This window comes from Ranitomeya imitator, chromosome 5 (assembly GCF_032444005.1).
Source record: "Ranitomeya imitator isolate aRanImi1 chromosome 5, aRanImi1.pri, whole genome shotgun sequence".
NCBI classification, from domain to species: domain Eukaryota; kingdom Metazoa; phylum Chordata; class Amphibia; order Anura; family Dendrobatidae; genus Ranitomeya; species Ranitomeya imitator.
This window is the reverse complement of record NC_091286.1, coordinates 650,909,694-650,929,447: the sequence shown is the minus strand read 5'-3', so window position 1 is coordinate 650,929,447 and position 19,754 is coordinate 650,909,694. Positions and strand designations below refer to the sequence as shown.

The following is a 19,754-nucleotide window of genomic DNA, read 5'->3' as shown; positions in this document are numbered from 1 at the left end:
TTGTGGATTCAGGTGCTGCCCTGAATTTGATGGACTTAGAGTTTGCCAGGCGCTGTGGTTTTTTCTTGGAGCCCTTGCAGTATCCTATTCCATTGAGAGGAATTGATGCTATGCCTTTGGCCAAGAATAAGCCTCAGTACTGGACTCAATTGACCATGTGCATGGCTCCTGCACATCAGGAGGATATTCGTTTTTTGGTGTTGCATAATCTGCATGATGTGGTCGTTTTGGGATTGCCATGGCTACAGGTCCATAATCCAGTGTTGGATTGGAGATCTATGTCTGTGTCCGGCTGGGGTTGTCAGGGGGTACATGGTGATGTTCCATTGTTGTCAATTTCGTCTTCCACTCCTTCTGAGGTCCCTGAGTTTTTATCAGATTACCGGGATGTATTTGAAGAGCCCAAATCCGGTGCCCTACCTCCTCATAGGGATTGCGATTGTGCTATTAATTTGATTCCTGGTAGTAAGTTTCCTATGGGCCGACTCTTTAATTTATCTGTGCCAGAGCACGCCGCTATGCGGAGTTATATAAAGGAATCCTTGGAGAAGGGTCATATTCGCCCGTCGACGTCACCATTGGGAGCAGGGTTCTTTTTTGTGGCCAAGAAGGATGGCTCTTTGAGACCTTGTATTGATTACCGCTGTTGTGAGTTCTGTTTTTGGGCTCCCTCTGGTGGTTACTGATGGTACTGGGTGACTTGTCTTTCCTGGGTTTCTGGGTTCCACCTGTTCCATCAGCATATGGGAGTTTCCTATTTAACCTGGCTTTGCTGGCATTTCCTCGCCGGTTATCAATGTATCCAGTGTGTCTTGTTACCTCTGCTCCCTGCTCCTAGGTGTTTGGTGTTTTGCTTTATTTGGTTTTTAGTCCAGCCTGCAGATATGTGATTCTTGCTGCTGATTGCTCTAGTGGGCTGAAATTGCTCCTCATGTACCATGAGTTGGCACATGAGTTCAAGTAATTTCAGGATGGTTTTTTGAAGGGTTTTTCGCTGACCGCGCAGTTCACTTTTGTATCCTCTGCTATCTAGCTTTAGCGGGCCTCATTTTGCTGAAACTGTTTTCATACTGCGTATGTGCTTCCCTCTCATTTCACCGTCATTATATGTGGGGGGCTGCTATTGCTGTGGGGTATTTCTCTGGAGGCAAGAGAGGTCTGTGTTTCTTCTAATAGGGGAAGTTAGATCTTCGGCTGGAGCGAGACGTCTAGGATCATCGTAGGCACGTTCCCCGGCTACTTTTATTTGTGTGTTAGGTTCAGGGTCGCGGTCAGCTCACGTTCCATCGCCCTAGAGCTTGTTTGTATCTGTGCTTTTCCTTTAGTGATCCCCTGCCATTGGGATCATGACAGTATAACCGGCCCACAAAGTGTTAATTGTATTGGCTGAAGTAGGAGGATAAGTAGTCTGAGGAAGTTTTTTTTTTTTTTTTTTTCTCTCTCTTTCTCTTTCCCTTAGTGTTTGCTGCTTAGCCTTATTGCAGCCTGGCTACTTCCTCCTCCTCTTAATCTTTGAATGGCTCTGATCCCAGCTGTTTATCATGGACGTCCAGAGTTTGGCTTCCAGCCTGAATAATCTTGCCACTAAGGTTCAAAATATACAGGATTTTGTTGTACATGCTCCTATGTCTGAACCTAGAATTCCTGTCCGAGAGTTTTTTTCTGGAGATAGATCTCGTTTTCTGAATTTTAGGAACAATTGCAAGTTGTTTCTTTCTTTGAAATCTCGCTCCTCTGGAGACCCTGCTCAGCAAGTCAAGATAATTATATCTTTCCTGCGGGGTGACCCTCAGGATTGGGCATTTGCATTGGAACCAGGGGACCCTGCGTTGCTTAATGCGGATGCGTTTTTTCTGGCATTAGGTTTGCTCTATGAGGAACCTAACCAAGAGATTCAGGCTGAAAAAGCTTTGTTGGCCCTCTCTCAGGGGCAAGATGAAGCAGAAATTTATTGTCAAAAATTTCGGAAGTGGTCGGTACTTACTCAGTGGAATGAGTGCGCTCTGGCTGCAAAGTTTAGAGATGGCCTTTCTGAGGCCATTAAAGATGTTATGGTGGGGTTCCCTGCGCCTGCTGGTCTGAATGAGTCTATGACTATGGCTGTTCAGATTGATCGGCGTTTGCGGGAGCGCAAACCTGTGCATCATTTGGCGGTGTCGTCTGAACCGTCACCTGAGATAATGCAATGTGATAGAATTCAGTCCAGAAGTGAACGGCAAAAGTATAGGCGGAAAAAAGGGTTGTGCTTTTATTGTGGTGATTCAGCTCATGTTATATCAGCATGCTCTAAACGCACAAAAAAGGTTGATAAGTCTGTTGCCATTAGTACTTTACAGTCTAAGTTCATTCTGTCTGTGACTCTGATTTGTTCATTATCATCCATTTCCGTCGATGCCTATGTGGATTCAGGCGCTGCCCTGAGTCTTATGGATTGGTCATTTGCCAATCGCTGTGGGTTTAGTCTGGAGCCTCTGGAAGTCCCTATTCCTTTGAAGGGAATTGACTCTACAACTTTGGCTATGAATAAACCTCAGTACTGGACACAAGTGACCATGCGTATGACTCCCGTTCATCAGGAGGTGATTCACTTCCTGGTACTGTATAATTTGCATGATGTTCTAGTACTTGGTCTGCCATGGTTACAAACTCATAATCCAGTCCTTCACTGGAAATCAATGTCTGTGTTAAGCTGGGGTTGTCAGGGGGTTCATGATGATGCACCTCCGATTTCTATCGCTTCATCTACTCCTTCTGAGATTCCTGTGTTTTTGTCTGACTATCGAGATGTTTTTGAGGAGCCTAAGCTCAGTTCGCTTCCTCCTCACAGGGATTGCGATTGTGCTATAAATTTAATTCCAGGCAGTAAATTTCCTAAAGGTCGTTTGTTCAATCTGTCAGTGCCAGAGCATACTGCTATGCGGGATTATGTTAAGGAGTCCTTGGAAAAGGGACATATCCGTCCATCTTTGTCCCCTTTGGGAGCAGGTTTTTTTTTCGTGGCCAAAAAAGATGGTTCCTTGAGGCCTTGTATAGATTATCGTCTTTTGAATAAGATTACCGTAAAATATCAGTATCCTTTGCCATTGTTGACTGATTTGTTTGCTCGCATTAAGGGGGCTAGGTGGTTCACTAAGATTGATCTTCGGGGTGCGTATAATCTTATACGAATAAAGCAAGGTGATGAGTGGAAAACCGCATTTAATACGCCTGAGGGCCATTTTGAGTATTTGGTAATGCCTTTTGGACTTTCTAATGCTCCTTCAGTCTTCCAGTCCTTTATGCACGATATTTTCCGTGAATATCTGGATAAATTTATGATTGTGTATTTGGATGATATTTTGGTTTTTTCTGATGACTGGGAGTCTCATGTTCAGCAGGTCAGGAAGGTGTTTCAGGTCCTGCGGGCCAATTCCTTGTTTGTAAAAGGCTCAAAGTGTCTCTTTGGAGTCCAGAAGATTTCTTTCTTGGGGTATATTTTTTCCCCTTCTACTATTGAGATGGATCCCGTCAAGGTTCAGGCTATTTGTGACTGGACGCAGCCTACATCTCTTAAGAGTCTACAGAAGTTCTTGGGCTTTGCTAATTTCTATCGTCGTTTTATAACTAATTTTTCTAGTGTTGTTAAGCCTTTGACGGATTTGACTAAGAAGGGTGCTGATGTTGCTAATTGGTCTCCTGCGGCTGTGGAGGCCTTTCAGGAACTTAAGCGCCGGTTTTCTTCTGCTCCTGTGTTGCGTCAGCCAGATGTCTCGCTCCCTTTTCAGGTTGAGGTTGATGCTTCCGAGATTGGAGCGGGGGCGGTTTTGTCACAGAGAAGCTCTGATGGCTCAGTGATGAAGCCATGCGCGTTTTTTTCTAGAAAGTTTTCGCCGGCTGAGCGGAATTATGATGTTGGTAATCGGGAACTTTTGGCCATGAAGTGGGCATTTGAGGAGTGGCGTCATTGGCTAGAGGGTGCTAGACATCGTGTGGTGGTCTTGACTGATCACAAAAATTTGATTTACCTTGAGTCTGCCAGGCGTCTGAATCCTAGACAGGCTCGTTGGTCACTGTTTTTCTCTCGTTTCAATTTTGTGGTTTCATACCTGCCAGGTTCAAAGAATGTGAAGGCGGATGCTCTTTCTAGGAGTTTTGTGCCTGACTCCCTTGGAAATTCTGAGCCCTCTGGTATCCTTAGGGATGGGGTGATTTTGTCTGCTGTCTCCCCAGACTTGCGACGTGCTTTGCAGGAGTTTCAGGCGGGTAAACCTGATCGTTGTCCGCCTGAGAGACTGTTTGTTCCGGATAATTGGACCAGTAGAGTCATCTCCGAGGTCCATTCTTCTGCGTTGGCAGGTCATCCTGGAATATTTGGTACTAGAGACTTGGTGGCCAGGTCTTTTTGGTGGCCTTCCTTGTCGAGGGATGTGCGTTCTTTTGTGCAGTCTTGTGAGGTTTGTGCTCGGGCTAAGCCTTGCTGTTCTCGGGCCAGTGGATTGCTGTCACCTTTGCCTATCCCGAAGAGGCCTTGGACGCACATTTCCATGGACTTTATTTCGGATCTCCCTGTCTCTCAAAAAATGTCCGTCATCTGGGTTGTGTGTGATCGCTTTTCTAAAATGGTTCATCTGGTACCCTTGCCTAAGTTGCCTTCCTCCTCTGAGTTGGTCCCTCTGTTTTTTCAGAATGTGGTTCGTTTGCATGGGATTCCTGAGAACATCGTTTCTGACAGGGGATCCCAGTTTGTGTCTAGATTTTGGCGGACGTTCTGTGCTAGGATGGGCATTGATTTGTCCTTTTCGTCTGCATTCCATCCTCAGACGAATGGCCAGACTGAACGAACTAATCAGACCTTGGAAACTTATTTGAGGTGTTTTGTTTCTGCTGATCGGGATGACTGGGTTACCTTTTTGCCGCTGGCCAAGTTTGCCCTTAATAATCGGGCTAGTTCTGCTACCTTGGTTTCTCCTTTCTTTTGTAATTCGGGGTTTCATCCTCGTTTTTCCTCTGGTCAGGTGGAACCTTCTGATTGTCCTGGAGTGGACATGGTGGTGGATAGGTTGCATCGGATTTGGAGTCATGTGGTGGACAATTTGAAGTTGTCCCAGGAGAAGGCTCAGCAGTTTGCTAATCGCCGTCGCCGCGTGGGTCCTCGACTTCTTGTTGGTGACTTGGTGTGGTTGTCTTCTCGTTTTGTTCCTATGAAGGTCTCTTCTCCTAAGTTCAAGCCTCGGTTCATCGGTCCCTATAGGATCTTGGAAATTCTTAACCCTGTGTCGTTTCGTTTGGATCTCCCGGCATCGTTTGCTATTCATAATGTGTTTCATCGGTCGTTGTTGCGGAAGTATGAGGTACCTGTTGTTCCTTCGCTTGAGCCTCCTGCTCCAGTGCTGGTGGAGGGAGAATTGGAGTATGTTGTGGAGAAGATCTTGGATTCTCGTGTTTCCAGACGGAAACTCCAGTATTTGGTCAAGTGGAAGGGTTATGGTCAGGAGGATAATTCTTGGGTGGTTGCCTCGGATGTTCATGCTGATGATTTGGTTCGCGCTTTTCATAGGGCTCATCCTGGTCGCCCTGGTGGTTCTCGTGAGGGTTCGGTGACCCCTCCTCAAGGGGGGGGTACTGTTGTGAGTTCTGTTTTTGGGCTCCCTCTGGTGGTTACTGATGGTACTGGGTGACTTGTCTTTCCTGGGTTTCTGGGTTCCACCTGTTCCATCAGCATATGGGAGTTTCCTATTTAACCTGGCTTTGCTGGCATTTCCTCGCCGGTTATCAATGTATCCAGTGTGTCTTGTTACCTCTGCTCCCTGCTCCTAGAACCTTCTGGTCAAGCTAAGTTTGGATTTTCCTGTTTTGGTGTTTTGCTTTATTTGGTTTTTAGTCCAGCCTGCAGATATGTGATTCTTGCTGCTGGTTGCTCTAGTGGGCTGAAATTGCTCCTCATGTACCATGAGTTGGCACATGAGTTCAAGTAATTTCAGGATGGTTTTTTGAAGGGTTTTTCGCTGACCGCGCAGTTCACTTTTGTATCCTCTGCTATCTAGCTTTAGCGGGCCTCATTTTGCTGAAACTGTTTTCATACTGCGTATGTGCTTCCCTCTCATTTCACCGTCATTATATGTGGGGGGCTGCTATTGCTGTGGGGTATTTCTCTGGAGGCAAGAGAGGTCTGTGTTTCTTCTAATAGGGGAAGTTAGATCTTCGGCTGGAGCGAGACGTCTAGGATCATCGTAGGCACGTTCCCCGGCTACTTTTATTTGTGTGTTAGGTTCAGGGTCGCGGTCAGCTCAGGTTCCATCGCCCTAGAGCTTGTTTGTATCTGTGCTTTTCCTTTAGTGATCCCCTGCCATTGGGATCATGACATACCGCCTTCTCAATAAGATCACAGTCAAATTTCAGTATCCTTTGCCGCTGCTGTCTGATTTGTTTGCTCGGATTAAGGGGGCTAGTTGGTTCACCAAGATAGATCTTCGAGGGGCGTATAATCTTGTGCGAATTAAACAGGGCGATGAATGGAAAACAGCATTTAATATGCCCGAGGGCCATTTTGAGTACCTGGTTATGCCATTCGGGCTTTCTAATGCTTCATCTGTGTTTCAGTCCTTTATGCATGACATCTTCCGAGAGTACCTGGATAGATTCATGATTGTATATTTGGATGACATTTTGGTCTTTTCGGATGATTGGGAGTCTCATGTGAAACAGGTCAGAATGGTGTTCCAGGTCCTTCGTGCGAATTCCTTGTTTGTGAAGGGGTGAAAGTGTCTCTTTGGAGTTCAGAAGGTTTCATTTTTGGGTTTCATTTTTTCCCCTTCTACTATCGAGATGGACCCTGTTAAAGTTCAGGCCATTTATGATTGGACTCAGCCGACATCTGTGAAGAGCCTGCAGAAGTTCCTGGGCTTTGCTAATTTTTACCGTCGCTTCATCGCTAATTTTTCTAGTATTGCTAAACCGTTGACTGATTTGACCAAGAAAGGTGCTGATGTGGTCAATTGGTCCTCTGCGGCTGTAGAGGCTTTTCAGGAGTTGAAGCGTCGTTTTTCTTCTGCCCCTGTGTTGTGCCAGCCAGATGTTTCGCTCCCGTTTCAGGTCGAGGTTGATGCTTCTGAGATTGGAGCAGGGGCTGTTTTGTCGCAAAGAAGTTCTGATGGCTCGGTGATGAAACCATGTGCCTTCTTTTCTAGAAAATTCTCGCCTGCTGAGCGCAATTATGATGTTGGCAATCGAGAGTTGTTGGCCATGAAGTGGGCATTCGAGGAGTGGCGACATTGGCTTGAAGGAGCTAAACATCGCGTGGTGGTCTTGACAGATCACAAGAATTTGACTTATCTCAAGTCTGCCAAACGGTTGAATCCTAGACAGGCTCAATGGTCGCTCTTTTTCTCCCGTTTTGATTTTGTGGTTTCATACCTTCCGGGATCTAAGAATGTGAAGGCTGATGCCCTGTCAAGGAGTTTTGTGCCTGACTCTTCGGGTGTTCCGGAGCCGGCGGGTATTCTTAAAGAGGGGGTAATTTTGTCTGCCATCTCCCCCGATTTGCGGCGCGTGCTGCAGAAGTTTCAGGCTGATAGACCTGACCGTTGTCCAACGGAGAAACTGTTTGTCCCTGATAGATGGACTAGTAGAGTTATCTCTGAGGTTCATTGTTCGGTGTTGGCTGGTCATCCTGGAATCTTTGGTACCAGAGATTTGGTGGCTAGATCATTTTGGTGGCCTTCTTTGTCACGGGATGTGTGTTCTTTTGTGCAGTCCTGTGGGACTTGTGCTCGGGCTAAGCCCTGCTGTTCTCGTGCCAGTGGGTTGCTTTTGCCCTTGCCGGTCCCGAAGAGGCCCTGGACGCATATTTCCATGGATTTTATTTCTGATCTCCCCATTTCTCAAAGGATGTCGGTCATTTGGGTGGTTTGTGATCGCTTCTCTAAGATGGTCCATTTGGTACCCTTGTCTAAATTGCCTTCCTCCTCTGATTTGGTGCCATTGTTTTTCCAGCATGTGGTTCGTTTGCATGGCATTCCGGAGAACATCGTCTCGGACAGAGGTTCCCAGTTTGTTTCGAGGTTTTGGCAGTCCTTTTGTGCTAAGATGGGCATTGATTTGTCTTTTTCTTCGGCTTTCCATCCTCAGACTAATGGCCAAACCGAACGAACTAATCAGACTTTGGAAACATATCTGAGATGCTTTGTTTCTGCTGATCAGGATGATTGGGTGTCCTTCTTGCCTTTGGCTGAGTTCGCCCTGAATAATCGGGCCAGCTCGGCTACTTTGGTTTCTCCTATTTTCTGTAATTCTGGTTTCCATCCTCGTTTCTCTTCAGGGCAGGTTGAGCCTTCGGACTGTCCTGGTGTGGATACTGTGGTGGACAGGTTGCAGCAGATTTGGACTCATGTGGTGGACAATTTGACATTGTCCCAGGAGAAGGCTCAACGTTTCGCTAACCGCCGGCGCTGTGTTGGTCCCCGACTTCGTGTTGGGGATTTGGTTTGGTTGTCATCTCGTCATGTTCCTATGAAGGTTTCCTCTCCTAAGTTTAAGCCTCGTTTCATTGGGCCATATAAGATTTCTGAAGCTCTTAATCCTGTGTCATTTCGTTTGGACCTTCCAGCTTCTTTTGCCATCCATAATGTATTCCATAGGTCGTTTTTGCAGAGATACGTGGCGCCTATGGTTCCCTCTGTTGATCCTCCTGCCCCGGTGTTGGTCGAGGGGGAGTTGGAGTATGTGGTGGAGAAGATTTTGGATTCTCGTGTTTCGAGACGGAAACTCCAGTACCTGGTCAAGTGGAAGGGTTATGGTCAGGAAGATAATTCCTGGGTTTTTGCCTCTGATGTTCATGCTGCCGATCTAGTTTGTGCCTTTCATTTGGCTCATCCTGATCGGTCTGGGGGCTCTGGTGAGGGTTCGGTGACCCCTCCTCAAGGGGGGGGGGTACTGTTGTGAATTCTGTTGTCGAACTCCCTCCTGTGGTCGTGAATGGTACTTCGGCGAGTTCTGTCCATGGACTCCCTCTGGTGGCTGTGAGTGGAGCTGCTGCTTCTGAGGTTCCTTCCACAGGTGACATGATTTATCCTTTGGTTGGCTGCTCTATTTAACTCCACTCAGATCGTTACTCCATGCCAGCTGTCAATGTTCCTGCATTGGTTCAGTTCGCTCTTGGATCTTTCTGGTGACCTGTCTACTCCAGCAGAAGCTAAGTTCCTGCCAGTTTTTATTTGTTCATTGTTGCCTTGTCCAGCTGGATATCATGATTTTGCCTTACTAGCTGGAAGCTCTGGGATGCAGAGTGGCATCCCCGCACCGTTAGTCGGTGCGGAGGTCTTTTTGCACACTCTGGGTGGTCTTTTGTAGTTTTTTGTGCTGACCGCAAAGATACCTTTCCTATCCTCTGTCTGTTTAGTAAGTCTCGCCTCCCTTTGCTGAAACCTGTTTCATTTCTGCGTTTGTGACTTTCATCTTTACTCACAGTCAATATATGTGGGGGGCTGCCTTTTCCTTGGGGAATTTCTCTGAGGCAAGGTAGGCTTTATTTTCTATCTCTAGGGCTAGCTAGCTCTTAGGCTGTGAAGAGGCGTCTAGGGAGTGTCAGGAACGCTCCACGGCTATTTCTAGTTGTTGTGATAGGATTAGGGGTTGCGGTCAGCAGAGCTCCCACATCCCAGAGCTTGTCCTGTGTCAGTTTCACTATCAGGTCGTGCCGGGTGCTCCTAACCACCAGGTCCATAACACACATAGTGTACGGCTCAATAGGAGGTCTGGGTTGCACAGAGTGGTGTACGGCTCAATAAGAGGTCTGGGTTGCACAGAGTGGTGTACGGCTCAATAAGAGGTCTGGGTTGCACAGAGTAGTGTACAGCTGAATAGGAGGTATGGGTTGCACAGAGTGGTATATGGCTCAATAGGAGATCTGGGTTGCACAGAGTGGTGTACGGCTCAATAAGAGGTATGGGTTGCACAGAGTGGTGTACGGCTCAATAGGAGGTCTGGGTTGCTCAGAGTGGTGTACGGCTCAATAGGAGGTATTGGTTGCACTGAGTGGTGTACGGCTCAATAGGAGGTATGAGTTGCACAGAGTTGAGCACAGGCTCAATAGGAGGTCTGGGTTGCACAGAGTGGTGTACGTCTCAGTGGGAGGTATGGGTTGCACAGAGTTGTGCACAGGCTCAATAGGAGGTCTGGGTTGCACAGAGTGGTGTACGGCTCAATAGGAGGTGTGGGTTGCACAGAGTGGTGTAAGGCTCAATAGGAGGTCTGGGTTGCACAGTGTGTTGTACGGCTCAATAGGAGGTCTGGGTTGCACAGAGTGGTGTACGGCTCAATAAGAGGTCTGGGTTGCACAGAGTGGTGTACGGCTCAATAGGAGGTCTGGGTTGCACAGAGTGGTGTATGGCTCAATAGGAGGTCTGGGTTGCAGAGTGGTGTATGGCTCAATAGGAGGTCTGGGTTGCACATAGTAGTGTACGGCTCAATAGGAGGTCTGGGTTGCACAGAGTGGTGTATGGCTCAATAGGAGGTCTGGGTTGCACATAGTAGTGTACGGCTCAATAGGAGGTCTGGGTTGCACAGAGTGGTGTACGGCTCAATAGGAGGTGTGGGTTGCACATCGTAGTGTACGGCTCAATAGGAGGTCTGGGTTGCAGTGTGTTGTACGGCTCAATAGGAGGTCTGGGTTGCACAGAGTGGTGTACAGCTCAATAGGAGGTCTGGTTTGCACAGAGTGGTGTACGGCTCAATAGGAGGTCTGGGTTACAGAGTGGTGTACGGCTCAATAGGAGGTCTGGGTTGCACAGAGTGGTGTACGGCTCAATAGGAGGTCTGGGTCACTACACTGCTCTGTGCACATGATCATATAGGAGCAGAGGGCAAAGTGATTGCTTCAGAGCAGTGTTCTGATCGATCAGTGGGGGTCTCAGGACTCTGTAACCCCCCATCCCACTAATCTACAGTACATATTATGCTATAAAACATATAAAACTCTTGAAAGTTGAGTTACCCTTTAAGGATGTAATTGCCCTCTGTAGGGGCAGATATATGGTGCCCAGCAAGCCTGCATGTACTGGGCCTCCCCTGCCTTTTCTCTTTTCCTATCACTTAGGTACGGTCCATACGAGTCCGGTCATTATAAAGCATGTTCATTGCCATCTACCTCCAGTCAAGGGCAATGACCTGACTAGGAGCACGGACGCAAAAACTAACGAAGAGTAACATCAGATCTCACCCACCATGGCATCAGTCGTCCAATCATGGTCCATTTGCTTTTGTTGATGCAAAATCCGACTATAGGATCTGTGATTCCGCCCCAGAATTTCCCGATACTCAGCACCAAAGAGGCCTCAAAAGGAGAAATCTAGAAGAAAAGAGACGAAGGGGAGCAGATTATCAAACTTCTCATTATTCAGGGGTGTAACTTGAGGCTCCTTGGCCCCAATGTGGAATTTGGAACAGGGCCTGTACCCACCATGTGCCTTTTATAGAATATTGATGACGTCTAATGTGACACAGGAGGGAGAGAGGCGAAACGTCCCAAATAAGTTGGCTAATCTCCTGTACATAGGATGTATGGCGGAGCAGAGAGAGATATCCCTGACCTATCACTTATTCTGGGTAGCGACACGGTGTTTTAGAACGGTGGTCTTCCGGAGATCCATTGCGATGGGGTATATTAGGCAGCGTGATGACGTCACGTCATTTTTCCGTCTGCGACGTGCACAGACTGCAGGAGAAAAGTAGAAACAGCTCATCATGGGGGCAAAACTAAATGTGATCCATTCTCCGAATGAGTCCATTGTGTGGCCACCATGAGCGATTTTGAGCTCTTTAATCCTTTTGAACGCCACAGAGAACAGGTTTCATTACTGCCGTCTTATCCAATGGTTTACATTTATTTTATTTTTTGTATATAGCGTTCTGAGTAAGGCTATGTTTAGACCTGATTTTGCCGCATTTTTTGCTATTTTTTTTCTGCAAATTAAAAGTTTTTTTCTTCAGTACGAGCAAAAGCTATGAGATTTCCGGGAAAGGTATTATTGCAGTGCGACAATATTATTATTGTGGTGGCCATAATTATTATTTTATTAGGACACTATTACTATTGTACGGGTGTAATGGGCTCCATTACAACTATTAGGCTATGTGAACATGTAAGAAAAGTGGTGCAGAATTTTCTGCACAAAATCCGCATCTCCTGGCAGAATCCGCAGCTGCGGATTTGCTGCGGTTTTTATGCTGTTTTAGTGCATTTTTGTGCGGAATTGATGCGGATTTTGTGCAGTTTTTACCACTGTGGATTTCTATTAATGGGGGGGGGAAGCTGCAGAGCCGCACAAAAGAAGTGATGTGCACTTCTTCAAAATCTGCAGCGTTTCTGCGCAGATTTTTCTGCACCATGTGCACAGCTTTTTTTTTTTTCACATTGATTTACATTGTACTGTAAATCACAGTGCAGTTCTGCAGCGTTTCTGCGCAGAAAAAACGCAGCAGATCTGCACTAAATCTGCATCGTGTGCACATACCCTTATTGTCGATGCACTAATGGGAGACATTAATTTGTGATGGCACAAATGGAGGATATTACTATTTGGGGGACACTAATACCATGTGTGTGGCTAAGAGGATTCACTGTAAGGCCATGTTCACACGTTGCGTCGGGTCCCTGTGGGTTCTCCCGCAACGGATTTGATAAATCTGCAGGGCAAAACCGCTGCGGTTATCCCTGCAGATTTATCACGTTTTGTCCTGCGGTTTCCTACTATTGATGCTGCATATGCATATGCAGCATCAATAGTAATGTTAAAAATAATAAAATAATGGTTACTCACCCTCTGACGTCCCGATCTCCTCGGCGCTGCAGGCGGCGGTCCGGTTCCAAAGATGCTGTGCGAGAAGGACCCTTCGTGACGTCACCGCAGGCCCTGCTCGCACAGCAACCCAGACCGGACGGCCGCGTGCAGCGCTGAGAGGGGAGTATAGCATTACTTTTTATTTTAATTCTTTTTTTAACCACAAATCTGGTTCCCTGGGCCTGGAGGAGAGTCTCCTCTCCTCCACCCCGGGTATAACCCGCACATTATCTGCTTACTTCCCGCATGGTGGGCACAGCCCCATGCGGGAAGTAAGCGGATCAATGCATTTCTATGGGTGCAGAATCGCTGCGATTCTGCACAAAGAAGTGACATGCTGCAGGTTGTAAACCGCTGCGTTCCCGCGCGGTTTTTCCCGCAGCATGTGCACAGCGGTTTGCGGTTTCCATAGGGTTTACAGGTTACTGTAAACGCAATGGGAACTGCTGCGGACCTGCAGCTGCAAAATCGCTGCGGTTCCGCGGTAAAAACCGCAACGTGTGCACATAGCTTTAATGTTTTGGGGCACTATTACCATGTAATGGCACCAAGAGGCACTATTACTGTGTGTGTTGCACAGTGAGTTCACTATTACTGTATGGTTGGCACAGAGGGGGCACTATTACTGTGTGTGTGGCACAGAGGGTCAATTATTACACTGTGTATGGCAGAGAGGGTCCACCTTACTGCGTGAGTGGCACAGAGGGTCCACCATTACTATGTGTGGCACAGAGGGAAAAATGAGCGGTGGTGTTCCTTATGCATCAAATTTTACCCCAAAGAATGGAGTAAGATCTGTGGCCAGGCGCACACGGCGGCGTACCTTACTTTTCAGGCACACACGGAGGCGCACATCACTTTTCAGGCACACACGGAGGCGCACATCACTTTTCAGGCACACACGGAGGCGCACATCACTTTTCAGGCACACACGGAGGCGCACGTCACTTTTCAGGCACACACGGAGGCGCACGTCACTTTTCAGGCACACACAGCGGCGTACTTTACTTTTCAGGCACACGGAGGCGCACATCACTTTTCAGGCACACACGGCGGCGTACCTTACTTTTCAGGCACACGGAGGCGCACATCACTTTTCAGGCACACACGGAGGCGCACGTCACTTTTCAGGCACACACGGAGGCGCACATCACTTTTCAGGCACACACGGAGGCGCACGTCACTTTTCAGGCACACACGGAGGCGCACATCACTTTTCAGGCACACACGGAGGCGCACATCACTTTTCAGGCACACACGGAGGCGCACGTCACTTTTCAGGCACACACGGCGGCGTACTTTACTTTTCAGGCACACGGAGGCGTACTTTACTTTTCAGGCACACGGAGGCGTACATCACTTTTCAGGCACACACGGAGGCGCACGTCACTTTTCAGGCACACACGGAGGCGCACATCACTTTTCAGGCACACACGGCGGCGTACCTTACTTTTCAAGCACACGGCAGCGTACCTTACTTTTCAGGCACACGGAGGTGCACATCACTTTTCAGGTGCACATGGAGGCACACGTCACTTTTCAGGTGCACATGGAGGCACACGTCACTTTTCAGGTGCACATGGAGGCACACATCACTTTTCGGGCACACACAGAGGAGAACGTCACTTTTCAGAAGCTCTGGATTCACAAAGAGGCGTGAATTCAGAATGCCTATTCATCAAGAATGACATGAACAATGCCGGCCTTTATCAGTTGGGGCCATAATGTTTAAAGAGATCGTGTTTACAGCTGGTATCTACAACCAACTTACTACACTCCAAAATACCAAAAGAATGATGACTTCTCTTGCTGCTTGGCTAATAAAAGTCCAATCCAAGAAACATAGCCAGCACACGGTGATCTAAAATCTTTCACTTTTATTGTTTCATGGAAAAAAAATAAAATAAAAAAGTTTTAACAATCAACGTGATAAAGACTAAATACTGTACAGCACTAACAATGACAGAATAGAAAAAACAGCCACACTCCGAGTGTAGGTTTTCAAATGCGTAGCAAAGGTCAGGTATTTGAGTCACCACAGAAGTAGAAAAAAGTGCCAAGCTGAGGTTTCGACCCCGTAATGGGTCTTTATCAAACCTAATTTTCAAAAAGTCTTCTTCCACTCGCAAGTGTGACCCCGGCTTAAGGCACATCTCTAGCTATCACCTTCTCCCGCCCGGTAGAGGCTTGTTAATGCTTTCTATGGCATGAAAAATCATGCCTGAAACATCTCTTAGGTGGACCTGGTTGGCTGGTTTGGCTACATTGGAAGGGTTAACAGTCTCAGAATTGATGGAATCCCTAATATGTTCTTGTTCTGTACAGGACAGGTTACACAGGTTGCCATGAACTCCGTAAATGACACTTGTGAGCATTGTCACAGATCGTAGAATGGATGGTTTTAGTTGTGACTGCACACTTGCAACACACACAACTTAAAGAAACCTTGTTTAATAATATTTCTTATATTTATCAATCTCGGAGATAAAACATTCGTCAGGGTGAGCGTCTTTTTCAGTTGGATGATATGATATAATTTACCACCTTTTTGTATTTATGGAACCGATTTTATGATATTTTTAATTTAGGGGAATTCTCTTTGCTTTCTTGTATGTCACTAGTGTATTTTGTATTTTAATTATGAGGATTCTATAGAAGATAATTTCTGTCTCTCTGATGAACGTTGGGGGCGTTTCATTAAGGTGGTTACATTAGAAATCTGGTGTAAACACCTCAAGTCACTAAATTTTGCACAACTCAGCAGCTACACCAAAATATTGTAACTTTTGCTTTTTACCCGCCAGTCCCGGACAGCTACGGCAATATGGGTGTGGCTGCGGGCGGAACGGGGAGTAGTCGCGCCTACCTGTCAAATTCAACATAAGTTACACCAACCCCAGCTAGCATACATTTCTGGTGACGGCGCACACTTGGTATCAGATGGTATCTGATTCATTAATAAATCAGGTCAGTGTATTCCAAGAAGCGATTCATTAAGACTGGTGTGTCCTACTCCAGTCTTACAGAATCGCCTGCATTGATTGTTGCTCAACTGAGACTCCATTGCGGTATCCTCTGTTGGATAATCTAGAGCATATCTGCGATTCTTCGTTAAAGGGGTTATGAACATTGACGAACAATGATGCCTATCTTTAGGATAGGTCATCTGTGTGTAATCGATGGGGACTTGAAAGCCGGCACCTCCACCGATCTGCTGTTCCCAATGCCGACTAGAACTGCTCAGTTGTGAAGCCGTTCCAGCACAGCAGTTCCAGAGCAGTGCAGCAGTTCCAGAGCAGCAATTCCAGCACAGCAGTTCCAGCGCAGCAGTTCCAGCGCAGCAGTTCCAGCGCAGCTCCAAACAAAGGTGGATATTTAGAGTTCCTGCAATAGATGCTTGTGACTCTTTCTTGGATGGCTAGATGCGCCATTTAGAGTGGTTTCGCCAACAATGGGATTGCAGTACGTACTTGTGCTAAATGCTAATAACACCAGAGCTAACATCCTTTTTATACTCAAGTCTAAGAAAGAAATGTTTTTTTGCATCACATGCGTGTGGGAATCTTAAATTATAGGAATTACAGTTAATATATTCCATAAAACATGGTACGGCCACAACATCACTTGTCAAGGTGGCGATCACATTATCTATGTAGCGGCCGCACCACACCACATGCTGTAAAAAGGGGTTATCATGTGAAAAATAAAAACATCCTTCCAAACAGAGGCGCCTGCACCTAGCCGAATGCTGCGAGGAAGAAATTTCGGTTTCAGTCACAGGACAGCGCCATCGCTTGTTCAGTCACAGGTCCCTGGCCTTGACTGAAAGCCGGCCAAATGCTGAGCAAGTGTCAGCCAGGGCCAGCGGCATGGTTACAGCTGCAACTCTGTATACTCAGTGCCATGGACATACCACGACAGAGCGGGGCCAGAAGATTGCAGCACCTAGTAGCACGAAATGCTTTGCTGATTAGAACTGCTTCACCATACTATTAAACAGTGCAGGTTTCTTTGCTGTTATTGCAAGAGTTAATCAGTTCAGTTGATCTCCTGGAGCTCTCCAAGCTGAATTGCTTCAGCTCTTCTGAGTTTTAGTCCTTCCCCTCTGGTATATGTGCTCACCATTGGCACTTTGAATTGCCTGTGACAGTTCTACTTCCTGGTTTGCTGTTGGAAGAGAAAGTTCAGTGTTTGGAGTAGGGGGTTGGAGAGTTGTTCTGGAGATTGCTTCGTGAAGTTAGTATGAATGTTTATCCTCATCCTTTCCTATTTGGTTTCTCCTACCTATCCCTCCCCTGTGTTCCACTCTGTTGTTTTATGAGTTTATTTGTATGATTGTAGTTTTCTTTCATCCCTGTGTGTCTTTCCTTGTCTGTCTGGTTAGTGTAAATCTATACACTTCAGTCTCACACCTCCCTGGGTGGGGGAGGAATCAGATAAGGTTTTAGATAGGCATTACAAGGTACGTGACCCCGGCATCTCCACCTTCTGGGGTAATTGAGGGTACAGGGATAGAATAGGACGCCCCCTAGTTCGAGGGATCAGGTAGGTGCCCACAGTCACTACGTGACACTCAGAGTGGTGATTGAACCCGCACTAGCGCCGGGGGGAAATAAAGTTAACTTTTTCCCCACAGGGTTCGACTGGTAGAAGGTTTACACAGTAAAATATCGATATTTGCAGATGATACAAAACTATGTAAAGCAGTTAATACAAGAGAAGATAGTATTCTGCTACAGATGGATCTGGATAAGTTGGAAACTTGGGCTGAAAGGTGGCAGATGAGGTTTAACAATGATAAATGTAAGGTTATACACATGGGAAGAAGGAATCAATATCACCATTACACACTGAATGGGAAACCACTGGGTAAATCTGACAGGGAGAAGGACTTGGGGATCCTAGTTAATGATAAACTTACCTGGAGCAGCCAGTGCCAGGCAGCAGCTGCCGAGGCAAACAGGATCATGGGGTGCATTAAAAGAGGTCTGGATACACATGATGAGAGCATTATACTGCCTCTGTACAAATCCCTAGTTAGACCGCACATGGAGTACTGTGTCCAGTTTTGGGCACCGGTGCTCAGGAAGGATATAATGGAACTAGAGAGAGTACAAAGGAGGGCAACAAAATTAACCCCTTAATCCCATATGACGTACTATCCCGTCCAGGTGACCTGGGACTTAATTCCCATGGACGGGATAGTACGTCATATGCGATCGGCCGCACTCACGGGGGGAGCGCGGCCGATCGCGGCCGGGTGTCAGCTGCCTATCGCAGCTGACATCCGGCACTATGTGCCAGGAGCGGTCACGGACCGCTCCCGGCACATTAACCCCCGGCACACCGCGATCAAAGATGATCGCGGTGTGCCGGCGGTGCAGGGAAGCATCGCGCAGGGAGGGGGCTCCCTGCGGGCTTCCCTGAGACGATCGGTACACGGTGATGTGCTCACCGTGTACCGAGCGTCTTCTCCCTGCAGTCCCCGGATCCAAAATGGCCGCCGGGCTGCATCCAGGTCCTGCAGGGAGCACTTCCGGGTCAGGATCAGGCTGCAGCTGCAGCTCTAATCCTGCCCGGCTGTATGTCAGATCACCGATCTAACAGAGTGCTGTGCACACTGTCAGATCGGTGATCTGTGATGTCCCCCCCTGGGACAAAGTGAAAAAGTAAAAAAAAAAATTTCCACACTTGTAAAAAAAAATAAAAAAAAAATTCCTAAATAAAGCAGAAAAAAAAAAATATTATTCCCATAAATACATTTCTTTACATAAAAAAAAACAAAAAAAACAATAAAAGTACACATTTAGTATTGCCGCGTCCGTAACGACCCGACCTATAAAACTGGCCCACTAGTTAACCCCTTCAGTGAACACCGTAAGAAAAAAAAAAAAAAAACGAGCCAAAAAACAACGCTTTATTATCATAACGCTGAACAAAAAGTGGAATAACACGCGATCAAAAAGACGGATATAAATAACCATGGTACCTCTGAAAACGTCATCTTGTCCCGCAAAAAACGAGCCGCCATATAGCATCATAACCAAAAAAATAAAAAAGTTATAGTCCTGAGAATAAAGCGATGCCAAAATAATTATTTTTTCTATAAAATAGCTTTTATCGTATAAAAGCGCCAAAACATAAAAAAAATGATATAAATGAGGTATCGCTGTAATCGTACTGACCCGAAGAATAAAACTGCTTCATCAATTTTACCAAACGCGGAACGGTATAAACGCCTCCCCCAAAAGAAATTCATGAATAGCTGGTTTTTGGTCATTCTGCCTCACAAAAAATCGGAATAAAAAGCGATCAAAAACTGTCACATGTCCGAAAATGTAACCGATAAAAACGTCAACTCGTCCCGCAAAAAACAAGACCTCACATGACTCTGTGGACCAAAATATGGAAAAATTATAGGTCTCAAAATGTGGAGACGCAAAAACTTTTTTGCTATAAAAAGCGTCTTTTAGTGTGTGACGGCTGCCAATCATAAAAATCCGATATAAAAAACTCGCTATAAAAGTAAATCAAACCCCCCTTCATCACCCCCTTAGTTAGGCTAGGTTCACATTGCGTTAATGGGTTAACGCTAACGGACAGCGTTGCACGGCGAAAATGTCACAATTAACGCCGTGCAACGGGTCCGTTAGCACAACCATTGACAGCAATGTGATTTTCGGGTGTAGCGCATCGCTAGAGCGTGCCATTTTCGGCTCGCGCTAGCAAGGTGCCGTTCTTTTGTGGTGCGCCTCAGACGCTGCTTGCAGCGTCCGCGGCGCGCCCGAGGTCCAATCCCCGATCTTCCAGAGCGGGGACGTTAACGCGACCACTAAACACGACACCTAAAAAGACATTGCGTTAGCGCAATCCGCTAGTGCTAAACGGATTTCCCTAATGCAATGTGAACCTAGCCTTAGGGAAAAATAATAAAATTAA

At 46.7% G+C, this 19,754-nt stretch overlaps 1 protein-coding gene across 1 annotated transcript in view; it reads right to left on the bottom strand.

Moving 5' to 3' along the window:
• Positions 1 to 19,754, bottom strand: part of MFSD2B (MFSD2 lysolipid transporter B, sphingolipid) — a 94,440-nt gene that overhangs the window by 35,541 nt on the left and 39,145 nt on the right. The window contains exon 3 of the mRNA XM_069728158.1: positions 11,199 to 11,323. Coding sequence (XP_069584259.1) covers positions 11,199 to 11,323 — 125 coding nt within the window. The remainder of the gene's footprint in view (positions 1 to 11,198; positions 11,324 to 19,754) is intronic.